Source organism: Sinocyclocheilus rhinocerous, unplaced genomic scaffold (assembly GCF_001515625.1).
Source record: "Sinocyclocheilus rhinocerous isolate Xijiao unplaced genomic scaffold, SAMN03320098_v1.1 scaffold1967, whole genome shotgun sequence".
In the NCBI taxonomy this organism is placed as follows: domain Eukaryota; kingdom Metazoa; phylum Chordata; class Actinopteri; order Cypriniformes; family Cyprinidae; genus Sinocyclocheilus; species Sinocyclocheilus rhinocerous.
In genome coordinates, this window is record NW_015626474.1 from 489,866 (window position 1) to 513,531 (window position 23,666).

Below are 23,666 nucleotides of genomic sequence, written 5' to 3' on the forward strand. Positions count from 1 at the left end.
AGATTAGGTACTCAACAAGAGGGAACAGTAAGAATTACTAGAGGTTCTCCAGAATGGAATAGTATAGCACATACTGTAATGAACTGTAGCAAAGAACAATCTGAAGAAGAGAGCTGGTCTGAACTTATAGCATTAAAGGAGTAAAGTACCAAAACCCTAGCAGCAGAGGAAGGGGCAGACAATTAGAGAAAATGTGGGGTCAAAAGGTAATTATAAATAAAAATATATATAAAATTAGTATAGTTAAAATAGCTATATCCCCGATGAAAATGGGAACAAATGACTCCAGAAGAAGAAAGAAGGACAGAAAAATAGAACCAGAAGATTTGTGTAAGGTAGGAGATACCATTTGGATACAATTAGAGAATAAGCACAAAAACAAGCCCTTTAAGGACCTAATATCAGAAAGACATAATAACACAAATAGTAGACCAACAGAAAATGGCATCTGGTTCAAAAGATCTTTGGTCAAAGGTGACGAAAACAGGATGTACACGAAAAAGAGGAAGTGAAGCTTAGAAGAATGATTGAAATAAATAGTCCGAGAGGAATCATTAGAATAGAGACACGATTAGTAACGAAAAGCAGAACAAACTTTACAGTTACAGATATCCAGCATGAAAAGGACAGGCAAAATGGAAAAATAGGAAATCCTGTTAGCTTGAAATGTAACAGGCTATTTGTTGGAGGAAACTGTAATTTGTGGATGTTTTGGAGAATATATATGGTGGGATGGTCCAGCTAAAGATAAACCTAAGTGCAAGAAAGATCTGAAGGAAACCAAAGATTAGAAGAACCTAAAATTAGGAGTAATCAGTACAGTCAGCATCCAGGAGCCATAGAAGGAGCTCTGTGTGTTGTCTGTGAGGAATGCAGAGTAAAGGATCCCAAGATACTAATGACTCAAAGAACAGGTGATCAGACATGGACAGGCTGGAAATGGATAAAATGTGAGGAATGCATTAGTGATATAGAAAATGGCGCACTGCTGGTTCTAGGGAGGCACAGGATGTGGGCATGGAATAAAGCTTGTGGATGGTTAAGCATGAAAATGCATCAAGTGTGTGCCTAGATAGATTTTGCTGCTTCATATTTTTTTGGACTTTTTTTCAGGATTCTTTGATGAATAAAATGTTTAAAATAACAGCATTTATTCAAAATTCAACAATATACACTAACGTTCAAAAGTTTGGGGTCAGTATTTTTTCTTTTTTCTTTTCTTTATTTGAAAGAAATTAATGTGTTTATTCAGCAAGGTGTATAAAAGTGATAATAAAGACTTATATTGTTAGAAAAGATTTCTATTTTAAATAAACTCTGTTCTTTTTAACTTTATGATTTGAACCGGTGTCAACTGGCATTAAAAGCGGGTGTGCTAACAAGGGTGCTAAAGACAGCAGCCTCTAACGTTTGTTAGTGTGTGGTTTGAGGTTTAGCTCTTACTAGCTAGCCCTCGTTACACTTACTCCCATCCGGCATCATTATGTCTGGTCCTACTCGCACTGCCCCAAGTGGTATTTAAACCAATGTCAACTTGCATGGGAGGCAGGCACACTAACAAATACACTAAAGACCGCAACCTGTATTGTCAGTCAATTTCCAAGTCATTTTCAGGTAATCCTAAAGATTTTAATTTAAACTGTGCAGGACTTTGAGGGTCAGAGTTCCCCGCTGCTGATCTACATGCATCTCAGCATGTGTATGGACCATATAAACACTTAATCAATAGTTTTACAGTTTGATCTATATCCGACAGCTGCATATGCCTGTTGCAATCTATGTTGTATGTTAGGAAAAGGACTAAATAAACTCTGTTCTTTTTAACTTTATGATTTGAACCGGTGTCAACTGGCATTAAAAGCGGGTGTGCTAACAAGGGTGCTAAAGACAGCAGCCTCTAACGTTTGTTAGTGTGTGGTTTGAGGTTTAGCTCTTACTAGCTAGCCCTCGTTACACTTACTCCCATCCGGCATCATTATGTCTGGTCCTACTCGCACTGCCCCAAGTGGTATTTAAACCAATGTCAACTTGCATGGGAGGCAGGCACACTAACAAATACACTAAAGACCGCAACCTGTATTGTCAGTCAATTTCCAAGTCATTTTCAGGTAATCCTAAAGATTTTAATTTAAACTGTGCAGGACTTTGAGGGTCAGAGTTCCCTGCTGCTGATCTACATGCATCTCAGCATGTGTATGGACCATATAAACACTTAATCAATAGTTTTACAGTTTGATCTATATCCGACAGCTGCATATGCCTGTTGCAATCTATGTTGTATGTTAGGAAAAGGACCTTTAATGCCAAGAGAACACAAAAGAAAACACCCTTCTCTCTGCTGAAAATGCTTGCTTCTTCGAACATGGTGAGCATAATTCTGAATTCTGTTTTTCTAAAGTAATATTTTGCTCCTATGGTAGCCAAGACACCACCGCTATACGGCCATCTGATGCCTCACAGCATGATGTCAGCTGTGCTTTGACAAAGCAAATTTTCATGTGATAAATCATTCTATCTTAGTTAACCTGCACATGAAAGGCCGCTCCTAAAACACATGCTTAGGCAAATTTATAGATTGCAAAACTATGATGTCTGACAGGTCTTGACATCATGAAATCTTGCACTTATATCATGCCACAGATCGTCCCAGATATGGATAACTTTGCTTTCAATAAGGCAGGACAGACAACGTCTGGGAAAAAAAAGGGGGGGGGGGAAGGACAGACAACGTCGAATGCATTGTCTTTGAAGTGACCCCATGTATGTTTATCAGCAGTATGCTAAATTAACAATCAGATGAGAGAGAGGGTGGGACAGGCAGGATCTTGTTTATATCTCCAGCTTCCCTCCTAGGCTATGACGTCACTGTCCCTTTCCATCAGCGAGGCTCCATCTGTCCCTTATATCTCTGCCAGCTCTCCAGTGACTCATTGCGGAGCAGAGTGGATGCTGAGAGGAGACCCCTGACAAACAGATGCACACTACCTGTTTACCCGACGTCAATGAGTCACATAGGGCCATTCACTCTCTGGCGCATTTATATGTTTTTTACAGCACTGATGTTTTCATTTAGGTATGTGTGCTGAAGCTAGAAAAATAACTTCCTCAAGAATTTTTTACGTGACTAATGAACTGGAAGCAATATCCAATTTGACTCATTGTGTGATTGGACAAACATGCAGTGTAATAAGATAATGTGATCCTTGTAGCATACAAGTGTCTTGTATAATCTGTACTGTTTGACATACTTTAACAAAAAAAAAAAAGTAAACAGTATCCCAGATAGCACATGTACGTCTGCAAGAAATATGTTAAATATTGCTTCATCTGGAAAGCATCTGCTGTGTACAAACATCTGATCTTTAAGTTATCAGTTTTACATACATTCTATGTATGTAAACTCTATGTCAAGTCAAGTCAAGTCACCTTTATTTATATAGCGCTTTATACAATACTGGTTGTGTCAAAGCAGCTTTACAAAGTCAAACAGGAAAATAGTTTGTCAATGATGCAATAAGACAAATAACAGAGTCATTTTTCAGCTAAAGTCAGTTCATTGATGATTCAGTGATGTCATCATCCAGTTCAGCTCTCTTCCAATAGTGTCTGTGCAATCACAGAATTTAGCAGTAGGAAATTACTAGTCATCCAGTTTTTTATATCAACTACGCATTCCATTATTTTTGCAAATTTGTATGTTTCATCGAGCCGCGAAGAAATATAGAGCTGAGTCTCATCAGCATAACAGTGAAAGCTAACACCATGTTTCATGATGATATCTCCCAAGGGTAGCATGTAAAGTGTGAAAAGCAATGGTCCTAGAACTGAGCCTTGTGGCACTCCATACTGTACTTGTGATCGATATGATATTTCACCATTCACTGCTACGGATTGATGACGGTCAGATAAGTAAGATTTGAAACATGACAATGCAATTCCACTATTGCAACATAATTTTGTAGTCTACTCAAAAGGATGTTGTGGTCGATATGCTGCGCTAAGATCCAGTAGCACTAATAGGGAAATACAACCACGTTAGTGAAGGGAACATGTGATGGTCACTTCACGGAAGTGATTTCCATTTGTGATCATGTGATCTTTGGTTAGGAGACCTTGCATGCATTTTAAAGCAAAGTTTGGGTTGATTTCGACTTCACATACAAACATAAGTAGAATAGGCTAATTAAATTTGTCAGTTTTAATGTAATACAAAATATATTTCGTCAGTGATATAAATATGATTTAGGATGGTAGTGTACGCAGGTTTAAGCAAGTTTAGTTTGAAAATGTTTAATTGTAAATAAGACACAATTAGACAATATCTGAATAAAATAAGAAGAAGAAATATTTATTTGCAACAACTGATGGAGTGCTGAATGCTGAATGCTGCACGCATGCGCAGCGTTGTCAGGGAAACATTTGGTCATTTCCTTCGTCAATGGAGTTCCAAACACTTATACGAGACAGTAATGCCCTGCACCCTTCAAAGAACACACTCCAAGGACTCTGCCTTCGAAGGGAGTAGGGCATAGGGATGCTCACTTCCGTTTGGAATTCGCCCGTATGTCATTGTGGAACGTCACTGCTGGTATTAATCAACAACTGACAGGACCTGCATAATTTTAATATTATTTTTTTATGCTGTTTAAATACATTGTTCTGTTACATGTCCTTACAACATTTCAGCCGAATATTAATTATAAATGTTATCTAGATGTGTTCACTACCTGTCTGGCAATGTGTTTATGCTGAAATACACTTAAAAGAAAACTCAGTTTGTCTTTTCAAATCTTCTATCGCGTGTCATTATATTTATCGAGTTTATCGAATAAAGAAGAAATGTGACGTAATTTCCGGTAAGGGAGCATAGTGAGTATCGATGCGTGGGAAAGAAACATTCGCCTTATTAGAAGTCAGTGTACCATCAGAATGGTTTTGAAACTGATATTTCAAGGTGAAAAAAGTTGCTTTAATTAAAATTCTAAAACACGTACAACATTACACTGACATTTTTTTAATAAAAATTTATTTTTGGCATTTTATGCCTTTATTTAGATAGAACAGTAAGTGGACAGGAAGCAAAGTGGGAGAGAGAGGGGGGGCGGGATCGGCAAAGGTCTGCAAGCCACACTGACATTTAAATGCATTTATTATCATTACAACTGAAGTATTAGAGATACACATCAGCTTAGTTAAAAGGGCCTTTGAATAATGTCTTGGACAAAGGGGGGCCTTGAAGTCAAAAGCTTGAGAACCACTAGAACATTGTGCAGTAGGCTAGTATTAAATTCCAAACATGAAAAAAAAACAGCCATGTTTCTGGAGTGAATGCTGACAGAGATCAGTGACACTGTGACATGTTATTTATGGGACCCGTCTCAATACATTGCTCAACACACGAGGAGTGCAACTTATCACATTACTATTTGATTATCTGTGTTGAAATGCAATATTGAAATCCTGTCTAAATGCATACAGAAACATCCATTTATATCAATGCCAACAAAACTTCACTACAGAAATTGCAGGTCAATCTTTACATTACAGGCTTCGTGTTAACTGTGTGCTCACATTCTGAGTATAATGAACAACATGTACTTAATGTGTGATTGTTTAGCGGAGCAGCTTGTATGCTGTATTTTGATAGCACTGAACTGAAGTGCAATGGTGTTTTTCTGTGGTTTCTAGTGTCTTGTTGTCAATTTGTGTGGCTTTTCTGTGAGGTATTTCAGTAGTTTGACTGGATATCGTTGTTTTGGAAATCACTTCGTGTCCTGGATGTTATTAGAATATTTAGCTAAAAATATTGTATTATTTAGTCACAATATTTCATAATTATTATTATTAACCAGCAGCAGATTGTAGTTATGCTGTGGCTATGCTTACTGTGGTTCATTTTACAATACTGTAGGCATCCTGCATATCTGCCATACAAACAACAATCAATTAATTGTACATTCATCCTTCCATTTTCTGTGTTTGCTTTATTCTAAGTATGGTCACAAGGAAGTGCTGGAACATATGCCATATCTCGACTCAGTGGCTAGGAAACACCCTGGACAACTACAAATTATTTGCCCAGTACAGTAAGTCATTGTACAGTATGTCTTAAACCATTATAGATTGTTTTTTAACAGTACAATTGTACAGTGGTTTGGAGCAGCTTGCAGGTTATTTGTTGCCAGTCAGTACGGAGCCCCTAAGGGGACACGGTGATGGAAAAAAATATGTGATGGGAGGAAAAATAATATTTTGATGATTTTGTGTACACTGACAAAACCATCGCGTTCCCCCGAGAAATCTGCCGTTTTCTTGCAAAACTATTGCATTTCCATGAGAAACTTTCCATTCACTCACAAGAGCACTGAAATGTAATTTTTCCTCCCAAAAATCATATTATTTCTATCATAATCATTTCACGAGCGAAAGCAACGTTTCTTGGGGCAACACAACATTTTTGCGAGTGAATGCAAAATTTCTCGGGCATATGCAAAACTTTTGAGTGCAAATGCAAAATTTATAGGGGGAACACGACAGCTTTGCGAGAGAACGCAAAAACATTGAAATACAGTTTTTCCTCCCACCTCATACAGCGCAAAGTTTCTTGAGGGAATACAAAAGTTTTGTAAGTGAATGCAAATGTTTCCGGCATGCTCAGCAGAGAATGTGAAAGTCTTGCAAGAGAATGCAAAAACATTGAAATATAATCTTTCTTCCCACCTCATATTATTTCTATAATTCCTCCCAAATCAAATTATTTCTATCACAAACGTTTCACGAGCGAACGCAAAGTTTCTTGGGGCAACACAAAAGTTTGGTGTGTGAATGCAAAATTTCTTGTGAAAGTCTTGCGAGAGAATGCAAAAACATTCAAATATAGTTTTTCCTCCCACCTCATATTATTTCTGATACAAAAGTTTTGCGAGCAAACAAAGTTGAGTGAATGCAAAAGCACCAAAATTTCTGATTAGCAATTAATTATAGTAACATGTCATACTGTCTGTGTAACATGGACACAATGATATGAAGTGCTACCAAATCAGCCAAATAAAATAAAAAATTTACAATACAAATTACAATATGTGGATTATATGTGCCATGTGCTTTACAGACAGGCCACCACCAACACTGTGCTTTAAACTGAAGATGCTACACATCGCTCGGTGTCCTGGGTCGCATGGTGAATCTGTAAGGCATGCACCAGCAACAAGCAATCCTCAAAGATCGGAGAATTTCAGGGTTCCTGAACGCATATATCATGGGGTTTATGATGGAGTGGCAGATGGCCGGAAGAGCTGTAGCGTAGGTGTAGATCACAGGGGTTCGGCTGTCCGCCACCAGCGAGTACATGGCGAGGGGGATCCAACAGAACGCGAAAGTGCCCAGGATGGTGGTGAGGGTGGAGACCCCTTTCGTGGTGGAAGACGAATGCGAGGTAGTCATAAACTGACGCTGAACGGCGATTTGCTGAGCGTGCCGGAAAGCGATCTTGCAGATCTGAAGGTACAGCTGCAGAATGAGAGCGAAGATCAGGAGGAAGGACACGGCGAGAGCCGCGGCGTTGTTTTTGTTCACCGGTCGACAGATGCTACAGGTGCTCTCGTCCTCCAAGCAGTTCCAGCCCAGGACGGGGAGCGAGCCGAGCGCGGTGCTCATGACCCACGTCAGGATGAGTGTGATGTAGGTGAACGTCACCGTGCGCTCGGTGTGGTACGTCAACGCGGTGTACAGCGACAGGTAACGGTCCACGGTGATTGCCAGGATGTTGAGCACAGAGGCCGAGAAGGCTGTAATGAGGAGCCCCGCCGACAGTAGCATGACAAATCCTGAATCGATTATGTAAGTTACCATGAAATTGAGGATCAGGCCCAGGCCGGCCAGAAGGTCAGCAAACGCTAGACTCCCGATGAGGACGAACATAGGTGCTCTCAAGGAGGGCGTGTAGGCGATCAGAGCGATCACCACTGCGTTCTCGCAGGACATGAGCGTGCCCGTCACGCACAGCAGCACGTCCCACGGGTTGACGATTATGGGCACCGGCTCCAGCTCCCAGGACGGGACAGACGACGTGTTTCTTCCCTCTAATACATCCCAATTCAAAAGAGAAGTGTTTTGGAGCAGGTTACTCATCGCTACAGCAGGAGGGTGAATCACTGAAAATGAGTCAAACAGGAGAGTCAGAGAGACAAGAGTGCATGCAATAAATAAATAGACAGACTAGAACGATTGATCGATTCATTGTCAAATGAATCATTCAGTGGAGTTTTGGTTTCTTACCACTGCTGTCACATTTGATTCCATCAGGTGGGGTTTAAAAGACACGTAATATTCAGTCATTTTATCAATTTAACTGCACTGTCATATCAGAGATGTGAACAAAAATTGATCTGAATTTAGATTAATAACACTAACTTTGCAACTGTTATTGAACTGAATCAAATCAACATTGATCTGACTTGCTGAATAATGAGACTAAAGCTGAATATTAACACTATTGTTCGCTGTAAAACTGTTTTATAGCTGAAATCGAATTAGTTTCATAATCGATTAATTTTACAACATTAACAGTTATTTATCTGTTTACTAATGTGAAACAATTTATATTGTATAAAGTGCTATACATGTGACTTAAGATTGACCAAAAATATACTACGCAACAAAAGCAAACCGGATTTGAACATCCGTCACAGATCTGTTAACATATTTCAAAGCATATTCAAAAGAGGAGTGAGCTATTTTTAGACAAATTCCATTTTTAGCCCTCTGCTGCATGGAAAAATGAGGGGCTATACTTCATTCAGACATTTCCACCACTTCTGAGGTGATAATCAAGCCTCTTAACTAAAGTTAAAAAAAAAAAAAAATTTTAATTTCATTGTTGTAAATCATTGTGAAACAAAGACCGGTACCAACCACAGAACGAGCTCGTTTCTCCATCCCTCTTCCATCAAGTGAAGATGAAGAATAGATGAGGCTCAGGAAAGCATCCCATGCCAAGTGCATCTTTTTGAGATGAAAATGAAGACGTGGGTGAAAAAGAATATATCGGCTTGTGGCTTGTTGTGAAAAAGAATATATCGGCTTGCGTCTGTTATTGTTGTTGTTGTTTTTATTTATTTGCCCTTTTTTCTCCGTTTATTGGCATCAAGGTTTCCTACCTGGGCAGCGTTCAGCCTTGGCTTGTCATTCCGCTCATAACGCGTTGGCAGTTCACAGACAGCGGCGTCTGCTTGTTCGCATCTGATTGGTCGCTGAGATGACTCGCACAGCTGACGTCAGGAGCCCGGTCTGCGCTATGATTCAGACTCAGAGCATGTGGTGCTGAAGAACAGCACAGCCCTTGCTTTCAGTCACAACAGCACCCATCTACACCGCGAACGCGACGCGACAAACCCAGAGCGCTTTTACTGTCCGCGGCGTCGCGGAGAGAATTATGATTCAAATGTGAAAGAAAGTAGAATTGAAATGGAATTAAATTGAACTGCTGTTGCTTTAAATAGGCTACATTTCATTCTTCAGTATGAATTACTCAGAAACATGCACACCAGTGTATCAACCAGGAATAATCAATCTGCATCTGTATTTCAGTGGTTTAACTGTAATTGCTACAGGAATAAAGAGTTATTATATCTATTGGTTTTACACCGAGGAAGTTTTTTTCTCAACCAAAACTCAGTGGACTAAGGTCTAAAGGACTAACTAGTTTTCCTAGTCACTCTTGACACATGCATTTGCGTCATATTAGTAAAATCAATCCCCAACTTATTCCGAGAAGTTAACACAAATTCAACAAAACAAACATTTATAAAACCCTTTTTAGACAGCAGACATCCATACTGCAACTACAAAACTAAAAAGATTTTTTTCTCAAATAACATTAGCATTTGCCTCAAATATATATATACTGTATATATATATATATATATATATATAAATGGCCAAATATATGTGTGTGAATACATTTTCTACCCATTTAACTTTTGGCCTTTTTCATTTATTTATTTATTTGGTTTGTTGTTGTTTTTGTTTTTGTTGTTGTTGTCTGTAATCCGTAATACGTGTGAAAATATAACACATTTGAATAAAAAAATCAGCCAGGAACATACTTTACAATGTAAAAAAAAAATATATATATATAGTGTATATTATTATTATTATTATTATTATTATTATTATTATTAAATCATTATGAATATATATATATATATATATATAAATGGCCAAATATATGTATGTGAATACATTTTCTACCCATTTAACTTTTGGCCTTTTTCATTTATTTATTTATTTGGTTTGTTGTTGTTTTTGTTTTTGTTGTTGTTGTCTGTAATCCGTAATACGTGTGAAAATATAACACATTTGAATAAAAAAATCAGCCAGGAACATACTTTACAATGTAAAAAATATATATATATATAGTGTATATTATTATTATTATTATTATTATTATTATTATTATTAAATCATTATGAATCTAGATTTGATCTCTTGGCTATTCCATCCACATTTGCATTTAGCCTAAATGTAGGCTTCTATAAGATTGGAAATGTATTTTCTTGCCCCTGAAATACATTTTGAAATATATTTTGGTATGTGAAGGTTGAAACTAAATATTTTCTATTTTTTAAAATATATTTCATACAGCTTCACTGTCTACAAACACATATTTACCATATATTTAAAATCTATTTTTTTTCCAGAAAAAGGTGAAATCAATGGACATCTGTTTTGTTTTGAGAACATTAATAGACTATTGAAAAAAGAATGATCACACCATTGTAAAAACATTAGATAGTGGAGCTACTACAGAATCTTTCCATAGACATAGAACATTAGCAGAATTTAATTTTTTTTTTTTAAATAAATAAATAAATGGACAACAATCTAAAAGCTGCTCCGCGTAAGGCAGGCCAATAAGTAATATTTATTAATCCTGAAATTATATTTAAAATAATAGATGTTTACTCAATAGCTTTCATGTGCTGGTGCTGGCCATGGTGCTGATTGGAGTTGATGGAGTTGACGCCAGATGGCAGCAAACTCACATTCAACAATAACAAGGGCCCTCTGATGATGCAAATGTAATCCTAGTGGATTATTTTTATTTGTCAGCGACATTTAGAATGAATTCATCTACTATAGTATATTATACATCGTCATGATCAATCAGTTACAATAGAAAAGCGTTCCTGTAGCCCAAACTGTAGATAAAGGCACAATCAACAGACTTTTTGAAGAAGATATGACTTTGATTTCCAGGGAAGGCATGAACATGTACACCTTCAAGGCAAAGTCGCTTCACACTTTAAACATTAGAAAGAAGGCACTTCTTCTTCTACAAAGGGTTAAAAGCCTTTATTATCATTCTGGCTGGTCACATTATAGGACATTAAAATTGTTTAAAAATATTTAATAAATAAATCAATAAAAACAACATCAACTGCACACTGATGCAATTTTGCCCTCGTTTCACGTTTTATCTACATCGTCAGTTTTGTCATGATAAATCATCTCAAGCATTCATTTGGAGTAGCAAATGAATATTTTTAGTATTCCTTTTATAGATATTAATAGATTTCACATTTCCCAAAAAGGAAATTGGGAGCAGAATTAATCCAGCTGAGAATATCCTACAATTCAAGGCGATCACACGCCAGTCTCCCGACCCAAGTAAAAAATAATGTTTGTCTTTTAGTCACTGAGTTTATATCTGATATAGCTCGGTCTGTCATAGATTTCCCACTGGCTGCTGAATCACTCTCTCGCGTCTTAAAGCAAAACTTAAGTACTCTTACTGTTGCTGATATTTCAGCCTGAATCCTCACCATTTCAGTCATTTTTTTAAAGGAGCAGTTCACTCAAAAATGAAAATGTGTTTTTATCAGCTGTTTGGACTCTCATTCTGACGGCACCCATTCACTGCAGAGCATCCATTGCTGAGACACTGATGCAATGCTACATTTTTCCAAATCTGTTCCCATGAAGAAACAAAACTACATTTTTGATGGCCTAAGGGTCAGTAAATTTTCAGCAAATGTTCATTTGTGGGTGAAAATATTCCTTTCAGTTTGTTACATTAAATAATGAAAGTCTGAAAGCAGGCATCTCTATGGCTCATCCGTGACTGGCTATCTGTTCCAGATTTATCACAAAACAAATAGATACCAAATGTGTCCCAGTTACTGATTCACATCTACAGCAGGAATTTTAATGCATATGTGAGTACACTGAATATTAAAATAAATTGTATTAAAACAGACATGTTTTGCCCACTTGTCTGAACAATAAGTGTTTATAAGCAAATAACTACAACTATGAAAACTTGCAATCAAAACCATCTTCAAGAGTCTCCTAGCCCAGAATGTCATAGACACTTGGAGGCTGACATTTGACTTTGACTAGTAAGCAAACACTCAAACCATCAAAAACACTTCTAACATCCTAACAACCACATTAATAACACTTTGGTGTCATGGCAAAAAAAAAAAAAAACACCGTAAAGACGTAGAAAAGTAAATCAGTTTAGGGCACATGTCACGTCCCTTGATGATGATTATATATTTTCTAACAATCTACTTCAGAAATATCATATTTTATACATTAAGGGACAGCATAGTATAATCTCACACAAATTGTTTGTGCACGCTATGTTTCAGTTTGCTTGAAGTTGCCTTGATGTCCCTTAAATAATTTTTGCAGTGTCCTTTTTTTGAAGTGAATTGGTCTTGAGACCAAAATAATAATATTATCTATATTAAATTTATTTTTGAATTATAAATGTGTCCGAAAAATATATATTTTTTAGATTAGATTAGATTTCAATTAAGAAAATATTTTATTTTGCTCATGTACATGACAGTTCTGTCAACTATGTTACTGACCAAACAAATAAAAAATAGTTTCTCACAACACCATGCAACCATGCACTATTTGATCTACAATAACCCATTGTCATGATCTTACGTACTCATGGATTGCAATATTTTTATGATTTTAATTTAAATATGTATTGAAATTTGAGGTTAAACTTATCTAGAAAATAACATGAAATTGTCAAAAATCAAAATTAAGAAATTGTCAACTATGTTACCCGTCAAACAAGTTACCGTGTAGAGATAAAATAGCTGTATTAGTTGTAGTTGTTTTATATCCATACAGATAGTATTGCATACAGCAATGTAGCATAACATCTCTTAAAATGATCTTTAAAATATATTTATATGATTAAACAATTTCCTGTGCTGAGAATATTACATGGATATCTGCACAAAAAAAAAAAACGATTCTTAAAATTATTTTACAACAATCACTGAATATGGAACAACCGATAAAATAACGCTTAAATACTTGAGTTGAGTCTGTAGTGGCGTAACAAAACATAAACATTTTTTTGCATGGCTATGGAAATGTCCAAATTTAGTTCTGAATGTAATTTTAAACGGTTGTTTCAATCTTCTTCGAAATGTCTGTTGCATTTTGAACTTTTTATCTAACTGAAATTTTGTAATTAGCACAGATCATCTGAAAATCATTCAGGTTGTATTCCTTTAGTGTAAGCTTAAAAAATCTCATTCTGAATAATGGAGCTGCTTGTTTTTGGGTGTAGTCCTTATATTGTGTGGTTTCGGATCCTCCCCAGGTGCCTTCTTGACTTTGGTCATTAGTTTAACTCAATCTTTGCGCAATCTAGAAACCAAGCTTTGTGTTTCCTGTCACTGTCCGCTTGAGCAAATGTGCTTCCTCTATTTGAAGGAGTGTCTCTTGTTTTGTTTGTGGCTTTGGTGACAGTTTTTAGAAAAATGATGTCAACTGTGGGACAGCACCCATGAGTGAGGACATGCACTGAAACTGAACTGCTGGAGGGGGGAAAAAACATTTCCTTTCACTTTTGGTGTGAAAGGGCTTTTACATATATGCCACAAATAGAACTTTTTTATATTAAAAACAAACAAGCCCAGCCCAGATGAGAAAAAGTAACGCAAAAATACGTAGCGCATTACTTTCCATAAAAAGTAACTAAGTAACGCAATTAGTTACTTTTTACGGGGTAATGCATTACTTCCCATAAACAATCAATGTTTGCACCTTCCACGATGGACTTCACTCGCCTACACCTCAGCCTTATGACGGACTTCTCCATCAGGCACAAACTGACCACTGCCGGCTTCATCTCAGTCTTAGGATGGACTGCACAGAGAATAAACAGTATTTGGCTACAGCATTTGCAAGAATTGAAACAAAAGACACACGTGCACCTCATCACTCAACACTGAAGAACTAAGCTTGCAGTTCAATCGGCTGCATCTGAATTCTTTTCTAGGATCTCCTTGCATGATTTTATAAATCTAACTGGATGAGGCATCTGTGATTACAGCAACGGTTACCCTCTATGATTATACATCACCCCGTTTGACCCTCTGTACTACATCCTCAAGCACTCCTGGTCTAAGTTCACTCATGCTGTTGAGTGCAAGGCTACACTGAGTATTACCACATGAAGTTTTACGATCAAACGGGCTTGTTATGCAACCGAGTTGTGTAATACGAAATGATTATATATTTCACACCTCTTCAAACATGCACTCACACCACCTCTGTTGTTGAAATGTGCAAAATGCAGAACAATGGTAAATGCCTGTTTCGCAGTGTTCCTGGAAATGGGTGGATCTGACTTCAAATCTCACTCGCTCAGTTGTGACAACTACACCTGCAGTGATATGCATGAGAAGCATCACTGTGACTGCGATCTTTTTGAGTTGTTTTCATACCATACTGCAATGCTGCACAAAGTGAGGACAATCGGTTGTATCGAAACAATTGGTGCATTGATCCTATTCGTTTGCTTAGACTCAATGTTACATAACATTATTCTTAATATCAACTATGAGATCACTGTTTCTATGTTAATGCACCCCATCTGATTATCAGAGTAATTGCTAATCCATACATGCATAACTAACCTAGAGTATGATCAATTATCTAATATAGGTTACAGTGGATTTTATTGAAATTCCATTTTGGATGAGAATCTGCTTGCATTGTGGATTCTGACTTATGGCTGGGTATGTAGCTGTTTTTTGACAAGCAGCACAGTGAATTTTCCAGTGTCTCTGAGGATTTGGTGTTTATATAATATGTCTCTCTCTCTCTCTCTCTCTCTCTCTCTCTCTCTCTCCTCACTCAGCATTCAACGAACTTGAACTCGGAGAGGAAGCAAGCAGCCCACTTCCTATCGTCATGGTAACAGCATGTGAATGCGTTGAGCCAGAGCAGTGAGCTAGAGAGAGACAGCGATAGAGTGGGAACAGCATCACACGGCACGGCTCGGTCTCCAGAGCAAATGAAAGGTAAGACGAAGGGGGAAAAATTGGATATTTTGAGGACGATTGGGTTTGACATCCTCAGATCACTGGGAAATGTCCTTTACTGCATTTAAAGGTTTGTTGATTTCATGCCTTTGTCTGTGACGTTTGTCCTCTGCAGCAATATTGTGTATTTTGGCAAAGTGACCTCTGACTTTGGCCGTGCAACTTTGCAGTTTCTAAAACGGGTTCATCTGGCCTCATATTTTTTCCAACCTGTCATGGGTGTCATGCACGTCAATATGGTTACAAAACATACATATTTCTGGCCGTAAGCAGCAACGTCACAATGCACACGCAAGAGCATGTGAGTAGCAAGATGTGTGCTTCTTCAGTGTTTTGTTGATCTGAAAGATTCCTTTGGTAATAGCACTCATGACAACTTTCATGTCAACCACTGGTCATTTATTATAAACGCAGAGCGACAGGTTGTTGAGGTCTGAGTAATAGAAAAGCAGGTGTAAACATTTGGTATCATTTTCAGAGCGAGCATCAGGTTGATGGCGTCCTTCTCAGCAAGAAGCTTGGGACACTCTACATGTCTCATTTAATTGCAAAACCATCATAAATATAGGTTGGAATAGCAATATGCTTCGATTTTAGATTAATTATTTGTATTTCCTATTCCTATTTCTTACAGATACTTCTCTTAGATATACTGTATCTGAGACATTTTAAAGATGTCTTTGCATTTTTTAAATATAGTTAGTATTGGCCTGACTCTGTTTTAAGTGAATATAACGAATGCATTCACATAGTACTTGCATGATGCGTATGCTGCGTTCGGCTGTCTGTGACACAATTTGAAAAATGTTTAAATGGATAAATGGGCTGCAGTTTTGAATAATCATGTCAGTTTATTTTGAAAGGTATGAGCAGAGTGCAAATATTCTGTGTGATCATTCTGTTTTTGTTAGGTGTGGTGTAGCGTGACATCATCACTTAATTAATATTATATTAATAATGAGCATGTTCTTTTTGTCCAAGGCCCTTGGGCTGCACAAGATTGAGGGGAAGATATCAAACAAATGGAATTCACAAAATCACTTAACTTTAAATGCCCAGTTTTATTTCCAAGACTTGCAAAGCACAGATTTTATTTTCTTTTACTTACAACAGAAATCGTAAAGGCCAGCCTGTTTCTGATCACTCTGAAGAAGTTTTGGCCTTTTAACCCTCATCTGAGCATTAATGGCCCCTACTGTTCAATAAAATAACATGGTGTATCCCTACAGTATGTATTATACAAAAAAGTTAGCTGTTGTACTACCTTTGGTATATAGTAACTTCATCAAAGCAGTCATGCTTCTCATTTTGAATAGCATTCTGTTGTCCATTGTCACTCGTGATAAATGCATGTGGAAATACAGTTGAGATTCCTCTTGAGTCTGCTTTCTGTCTCTATATGGATTCACAGGTAACTGTTGCCATGGCAAACACCCACTCTGTTTAAAGCATTTGGACAGTGATGTCACCCATGAGTGGAAAAGGCAAATTGAGTATTTGCCTTTATGTTGTAACATCACAGCCCTGCAATGAATTATTCTTCCTGTTGCCACAGGAACAGCTTGAAGGAGCTAATGGAATATCTCTGCAACAGATTCATGGGAAAGTGCTGAACTAAAATCAAAGATGGAAAACACAACCTTGGTTTGTTCTGCCCAAGGCGGCTGGTGCGGCCCGAACGTTTCCACCTTTTCATCCGAGTGGGATGATAACGTGAACTCCTTTCTGATGGCACCTGACGTGATCAAACCCCCTCCACAGTTCCAGGATCCAGAGGAGCCGAGCCAGGCATCACCCACTAACTCCACTGCCGTGATAAGACGAGATAAAGATTGTGTGAAGAAAGAGCGTAGGAGTAGACCAACCAGTAACATAGAGCTCCACAGACGCTCCTTGTCACTTTCCACCACTGTCAATACCAACCCAGGTGTGGCCCGGCGCCGGTGCGAAAGCTATGCACTTTCATATCCCAGCAGCAGCTCAGAGGACAGCGGCAGCGACAGCACCTCTGTCAGGAGGGGAGATCGACTCCCGGATGCAGTGCCGCGATCTAGGTCCCGAAGCATTGTCCTCAAGAAGGCCAAAAGGAAACCGGCTCCACCTGTGCGAACAGTATCATTGCAAAGGCTCGCGGCGGAGAAGAATTCAGAACACAAATTACAGGGGCTTCATCTGAAAAAAGACGCCCAAAGCATCATGATACTGCCAGATCTCATTCCAACCTCAAAGCAAGAAGTTGCTAAGTGCAAGAAACCAACTCCCACAGCTGAAGCACCTGGCTCAGTGGCACTGAAGACATCTGTCTCTTCTCACCGAGCACTAAATGAGCTTCGATCCAGTGAACCATGCAAGTCGGGCTTGGGCCCCTCTGCAGCAACTCCGATAAACGAAGGTAATTCTGAAATAAACACATCCCCGTCTTCTTCCCACTCCTCGCCCTCCCAGCCTTCCATCTCTTCTCCTTCCAAACGCTTCGGGTCGAACTCTCCATCGAGTGGCTATGCAAGCCAATGCGAAACACCCACTCAATCAGTCCTGTCCTCAGTTACCGCGGGACCTTCTCAACTGGGCTGCAGAATGCGCCATAAGCCTTCCAGTGTTATTCCTGGCCAAAGGGCAAGAAACCGCAATGCAAGGCTATCTCTTCAGCTTCCTGAACTTCAGCAGCACACTCCTGATCCAGAACCGGTTCAGCCAAAAGCAAACCGCCGCTACTCGGACAGCACCGAAGCCAACAGACCCAAGCAAAGGATGAGTAACAGTTTGTTGATCATGCCCGTGATTACTCAGGAGGACCTGAACAACGTGCATTTGCGCTCGGTCAGCAGCTCCGATCTTGAGAATGCACAGGAAACTACAACGGACGTTATCGAGGAGGAGACTGAAAGGGGTGGAAGCTCTTTAAGCCCCACAAACAACCAAAAAGCCAAACCTCCAGTGGCTCCCAAGCCCCAGAGAAGTAAATGGCCACCCAATGCCATGGTACAGCCACGTTTTGGAACGGCTTCTGATCCAGAACCGCCAACGGTCACAGCCAGTGAGAGACCAGAAGACATTTACGCAATGATTAACAAAGCAAAACCCACAGTGACTGTACCATCACAAAGTACTGAACGAGCACATCATCAGAGGCAGCGGAAGGACTGCTACTTTTTGGAAGGACATTCTCCACAGCCGATGAGAGAGTCCCGTCTGCCACAGCCCCCATGCACTTTTGAACCACAGAATCCAAATGTGCTCCCCTTCAACACAACCACCTGTTCTAACCAATATGAACTTCATAAGAAGAGAAGAGCCCCACCACCGCCTCTGACAAAGACACCAGCTGTGGACAATTCACTTTATTATAACTCAGCTGCTCAGAAAAGCTCAGACGATGCCCAGTCTCCAAATAAACTCTGCAAGTCTCCGAAGTCTCCAATCTCTGCAAGTCAATATCATGTGACCCTATATGGTGTCATTCCATCTTACCCTATGGTCACTGAGCAACAGCACTCAAATGCACCAGGTAAGAGAACTGTAATAGGCAAGAATTTTATCTTTTGGTTTGTGAAACTGCTATATACCATAATCAATAATTACTGTCTCCAAGGCTCATAATATCCGATTCTTAATGTCAACAGATCATCCAACTTATGATGTAGAGAAGAGGGACCGAACGCCCGACCTTGGACCTCTACAACTGGTAGGAGAGGAAGACGATGTGTTTCTTTACAAGTCCCAATCTCAAACAACAGAGGACCTATTCACCATAATTCACAGGTAAATACTGTAGTTTCCAGTACAGCTCCAGTCTTCTGTTCTTCTTCATATTGTTTTCCCATTTTGCAGGTCTAAAAGAAAGCTCCTGGGTCGTAAAGACTCCTTCGAAAATAAGCAGGGTGACCCTGGCACTCAGACACTTGGCAGTGGAGCTTCCAAAATCAGTTCTCAAAATGACAACTTCATGGCTTTTCTGAGAAGGACAAGAAGTGCCAAGGGTAGTTGCAGTGAACGAATCTCAGCCACAGAGCTCCTCAGAAGCTCCAAGCCCACAGCTACCATTGCAGCAAACATGACCCACTGCAAAAATAGCTATGAACAGTCACATGGTCCATAAAGCATCTCTTTGTTCGCAGTCATGTTTTATATCTAAACTACTTTGTGACAAATGCCTTGTTAAAATTTCTGAAATAATATCGAAGTATCAAGAAATTGGCTTGTAAATATTCGCTTTTTTGTTTTGAATAAGATCTAAAGTAGAGCTTTAAGAAGTTAAAACGTATATCTTCCTGAAACACGGATGTTGTTGTGAATGATAACAGAATGATTCTCATTTGTAAATTCAAATACAGCTTTATGTGTTAATGTAAATGTAAATGTTTTAAGAGTTGAGATGCTATCCTGAGAAAATATTACAGTTGTAGTCACATTGTTACTGAATATTAAAACATAAATAATTTGTTGTGTTTGGACTTCCTGCCTTCCATAAAAATAGCAGACTATTGTATACCAATGACTGTTTTAAAGATGTTCTGCTGTAGATTTGCACATGTTCAGTATATTAAATTAGAAATTGGCTTGTAAATATTCGCTTTTTTGTTTTGAATATGATCTAAAGTAGAGCTTTAAGAAGTTAAAACGTATATGTTGTTGTGAATGATAACAGAATGATTCACATTTGTAAATTCAAATACAGCTTTATGTGTTAATGTAAATGTAAATGTTTTAAGAGTTGAGATGCTATCCTGAGAAAATATTACAGTTGTAGTCACATTGTTACTGAATATTAAAACATAAATAATTTGTTGTGTTTGGACTTCCTGCCTTCCATAAAAATAGCAGACTATTGTATACCAATGACTGTTTTAAAGATGTTCTGCTGTAGATTTGCACATGTTCAGTATATTAAATTACTTTTCGGAAGTGACTCTTGATTATTTTTGAGTTTCTCAGAACATTCTACAGTATATTCACCCTTTGCATGCATTTCATTTGTTTTATGTTCACAGAAAGGCATTTTTATTATTTATGCATATAGTTTATCATGTATCTCTATATATCAAATTACCATTAGATATGTGGGATGTGTGAGGAAGAGCTGGCAACGAATAATTCCATATGAATTAATATAATCTTCAGGTTGCATATACGTAAATCTGCAATGCCATCACACACCTGCTGCAGCTTGACTTTGAAGGGATTATTTATGTGTCAACCTGTGAGAGACAAAGACTTGTATCAGCACTTGGTTCTTTTCCCTTATTTGTGAGAAAAAACATGAACTTTCTCTTGTAGCTTTATTATTATTATCATAAATAGATTACTGCTTGAAAATTGGACTGTTGGTGCATTATGGGGAAGCAATGCAGTTTAAACATTTCTCCTATAACAACGTTCGCATTTGATATATGGTAAGTTTACTAAACTAGTAATAATATATAGCATGCAAGCATTTGATATTGCATTATGAAGTTCTGCTCAAGCAATCAATTCCGTTTTAATTCATAATGATGTTGTGTTGACATTAGTGAATCGCGATTAATCGCATCCAAAATAAAAGTTTGTCTTTCCATAATATATGTGTGTGCACTGTGTATATTTATATGTATTTATAAATACACACACATACATGTATATATTTAAGAAATATATGCAATATATATTTATATTTATATATAACATAAATCATATATACAAATTAATATATAAATACATGTAAATATTTCTTAAATATATACTGTACATGTATGTGTGTGTATTTATATATACATATAAATATACACAATACACACACACATATCACAAGACAAACTTTTATTTCGGATGCGATTGTAACACTTTAGTTTAGGGACCAATTCTCACTATTAACTAGTTGCTTATTAGCATGCCTATAACATATTGGCTGTTTATTAATATTCTACATCCCTACCCAATACCTAAACTTAACAACTATTAATAAGCAGCAAATTAGGAGTTTATTGAGGCGAAAGTCATAGTTAATGGTTTGTTAATAGGGAGAATTGGACCTTAAAATCAAGTGTGACCGATGCGATTAATCGCGATTAATCGCGATTAATGTATTTGTCCGCACTAGTTGATATTGTAACTTGGTACTTCTGTTAGGCAACCCATGCTGAACAAAAGATGCTGCTTGCATAACGAGGTCACAAAATGCTGTGCTCTTAACCTCAGTATATAGACAGACATACTGCTGAATGTATTAACTATAATAATAACAATAGACACATACAGCTGAATGTACTATATGAGACCATACACATATACACTCATAGAGAAGCACTGCAAATGATATGAAGTGGTATATTTGATAACACTTTACAATAAGGTTCCATTTGTTAACATTAGTTAACTACATTAGTTAACATAAACTAAAGATGTAAAATACTTCTAATGCATTTCTTAATCTTAATGTTGATTTCAACATTTACTATTGCATTATTAAAATCAAACGTTTAAAGTATTAAATGGACCTTAGCTAAAATCAGCTAACAATGAACAGTTGCATTTTGATTAACTAACATGAACAAAATAACATAAACAAAGATTGCAAAATACTGTAACAAATGTATTATTTAATGTTAGTTAATGCATTAACTAATGGGACCTTACTGTAAAGTGTTGCCATGTCTTTTCATTCATTGGCCTTTGTTGTCCCCTCAGAAACATACCATATAGCTTTTGAATGCACGTTCATTCAAGCACCTTTCCAACTCCTAATGCAAACATTTTATTTTATTTTTAAGTTGGGAAAGTGTTACTTGTTAAACCATCATCTTGTATCACAGGTGATTCTGAGGTTTAAGCTGAAATGAAGCTGAACTGAAGATTTTGTCCAATATTCTCTAATGGGACTAGAAATAATGTGATCTTTATCATTACTCCAGTCTTCAGCGTCACATGATCTTCAGAAATCATTCTAATATGCTGATTTGCTGCTCAAGAATTATCATTATCGATGTTGAAAACAGTTGTGCTGCTTCATATTTTTGTGGGAACCGTGAAATTATTCTTTCAGGATTCTTTGATGTATAGAAAGTTCATTTATTTGAAATAGAAATCAACTGAAATTTATAGATGTCTTAGCTGTCACTTTGAAACAATTTAATGCATCCTTGCTGAATAAAAGTATTTTTTTAATATATATAATCTGCCCCCTAAAGTTTGCTGACATGCAAATTGTAAGGCCCCTTTGTGGTGACAACCATTGATGCATGAAGTGGAAGCAGTGAGCTGATCCTGAAAATACATTTGTAAAGTTAATGCATTGTCCAATTTTGTCCAGCAGATACAATACCTCTTATAATACGTTATAGCTTCATAACCAATTAAACCCAAGTCATTGATATTTGACATAACAGCAAACACAACCAGCGTACTGGAAAATATTACATCATAGTGTGTATGTATTGGCTGCATCAAATATTTTTGAAAAATGAACTGCTCTACACAGCTTTTGCAAGCAATGTGTACACTGTTAAATTAGTTGAATTGCTGTTGTTCTGTTGTTCTTTGTTCATTTGCGGTGCATTTTCATACTGTGTGTCCTCTGTTGTCCACAGCGTATCGAATACATGGCAGTGACAGCACTGTTAAGATACTTCTGGAGCTGAAAGAGGGCTATAAGGTCGAACTTTGTGGAAAAACTGAGCTTTAGGTGAAGACGGTATGATTCTTATGATTCAAAACATATTTTACAATTAGCTACAACTGCAAATGTGTTTGGTTGGATAATTTGAGAAGTTATTTAAAAGGATAGTCCACCCAAAAGGACAATTCTGTCATCATTTTAAAGAATAGCTTAATGTCATTAAGGTGTTTTACAGAAAATCGCCTCCTCTGACCTAGATTGCAAATGTCATTTACTCCATGTTCAAATTACATTTATTGCATTTGTTTGTAAGACACTTGGGAACGAATGGTGTTTAGCATTTCTGTGGGCAATAGATGCAAACGCTTGAATGAGATTTAATGGAGAGGAAGATTTTCAGCAAATAACACTTACATTTCAGTCTTAAATTAGACTACTTTTATGGTGCTTTTTTGTTGTTTTCAGAGCTGTGCAGCATTCGTCTTCATTTTTTACTGTTAGTGACAGGACTGTGAACCCTTACCAAAAAGTAGTATACTTCAAGTTTATTTTATTAAGTATACTTAAGTAAAGTTCAAGTATAAAGTAAAGAAATAAACAACATTTTGAACAAAAAGCTGGGGAAAAAAAACTATGAATTGGATTCAGAATGATAATCAAAACGTAGATAAAGTCGATCAACACCCCAAAGCTTGACAGTTATTATT

The 23,666-nt window shown here is 37.5% G+C and overlaps 2 protein-coding genes across 2 annotated transcripts; one reads left to right on the forward strand and one right to left on the reverse strand.

Moving 5' to 3' along the window:
• Window positions 1-7,139: 7,139 nt before the first annotated feature.
• LOC107715879 (G-protein coupled receptor 12-like) lies at window positions 7,140-8,997 on the reverse strand. The gene is made up of 2 exons (XM_016522121.1): window positions 8,914-8,997; window positions 7,140-8,153 (listed from the first exon to the last, which is right to left on the reverse strand). The coding sequence occupies exon 2, from the start codon at window positions 8,128-8,130 to the stop codon at window positions 7,150-7,152; it is 981 nt and encodes a 326-aa protein (XP_016377607.1). The 5' UTR covers window positions 8,131-8,153; window positions 8,914-8,997; the 3' UTR covers window positions 7,140-7,149.
• Window positions 8,998-15,231: 6,234 nt separating this feature from the next.
• Window positions 15,232-19,895, forward strand: LOC107715886 (NHS-like protein 2). Its single transcript, XM_016522134.1, has 4 exons — window positions 15,232-15,347; window positions 16,924-18,876; window positions 18,992-19,130; window positions 19,200-19,895. Exons 2-4 carry the CDS (start codon window positions 16,995-16,997, stop codon window positions 19,465-19,467), a joined length of 2,289 nt encoding a protein of 762 aa, XP_016377620.1. The 5' UTR covers window positions 15,232-15,347; window positions 16,924-16,994; the 3' UTR covers window positions 19,468-19,895.
• Window positions 19,896-23,666: the final 3,771 nt, after the last annotated feature.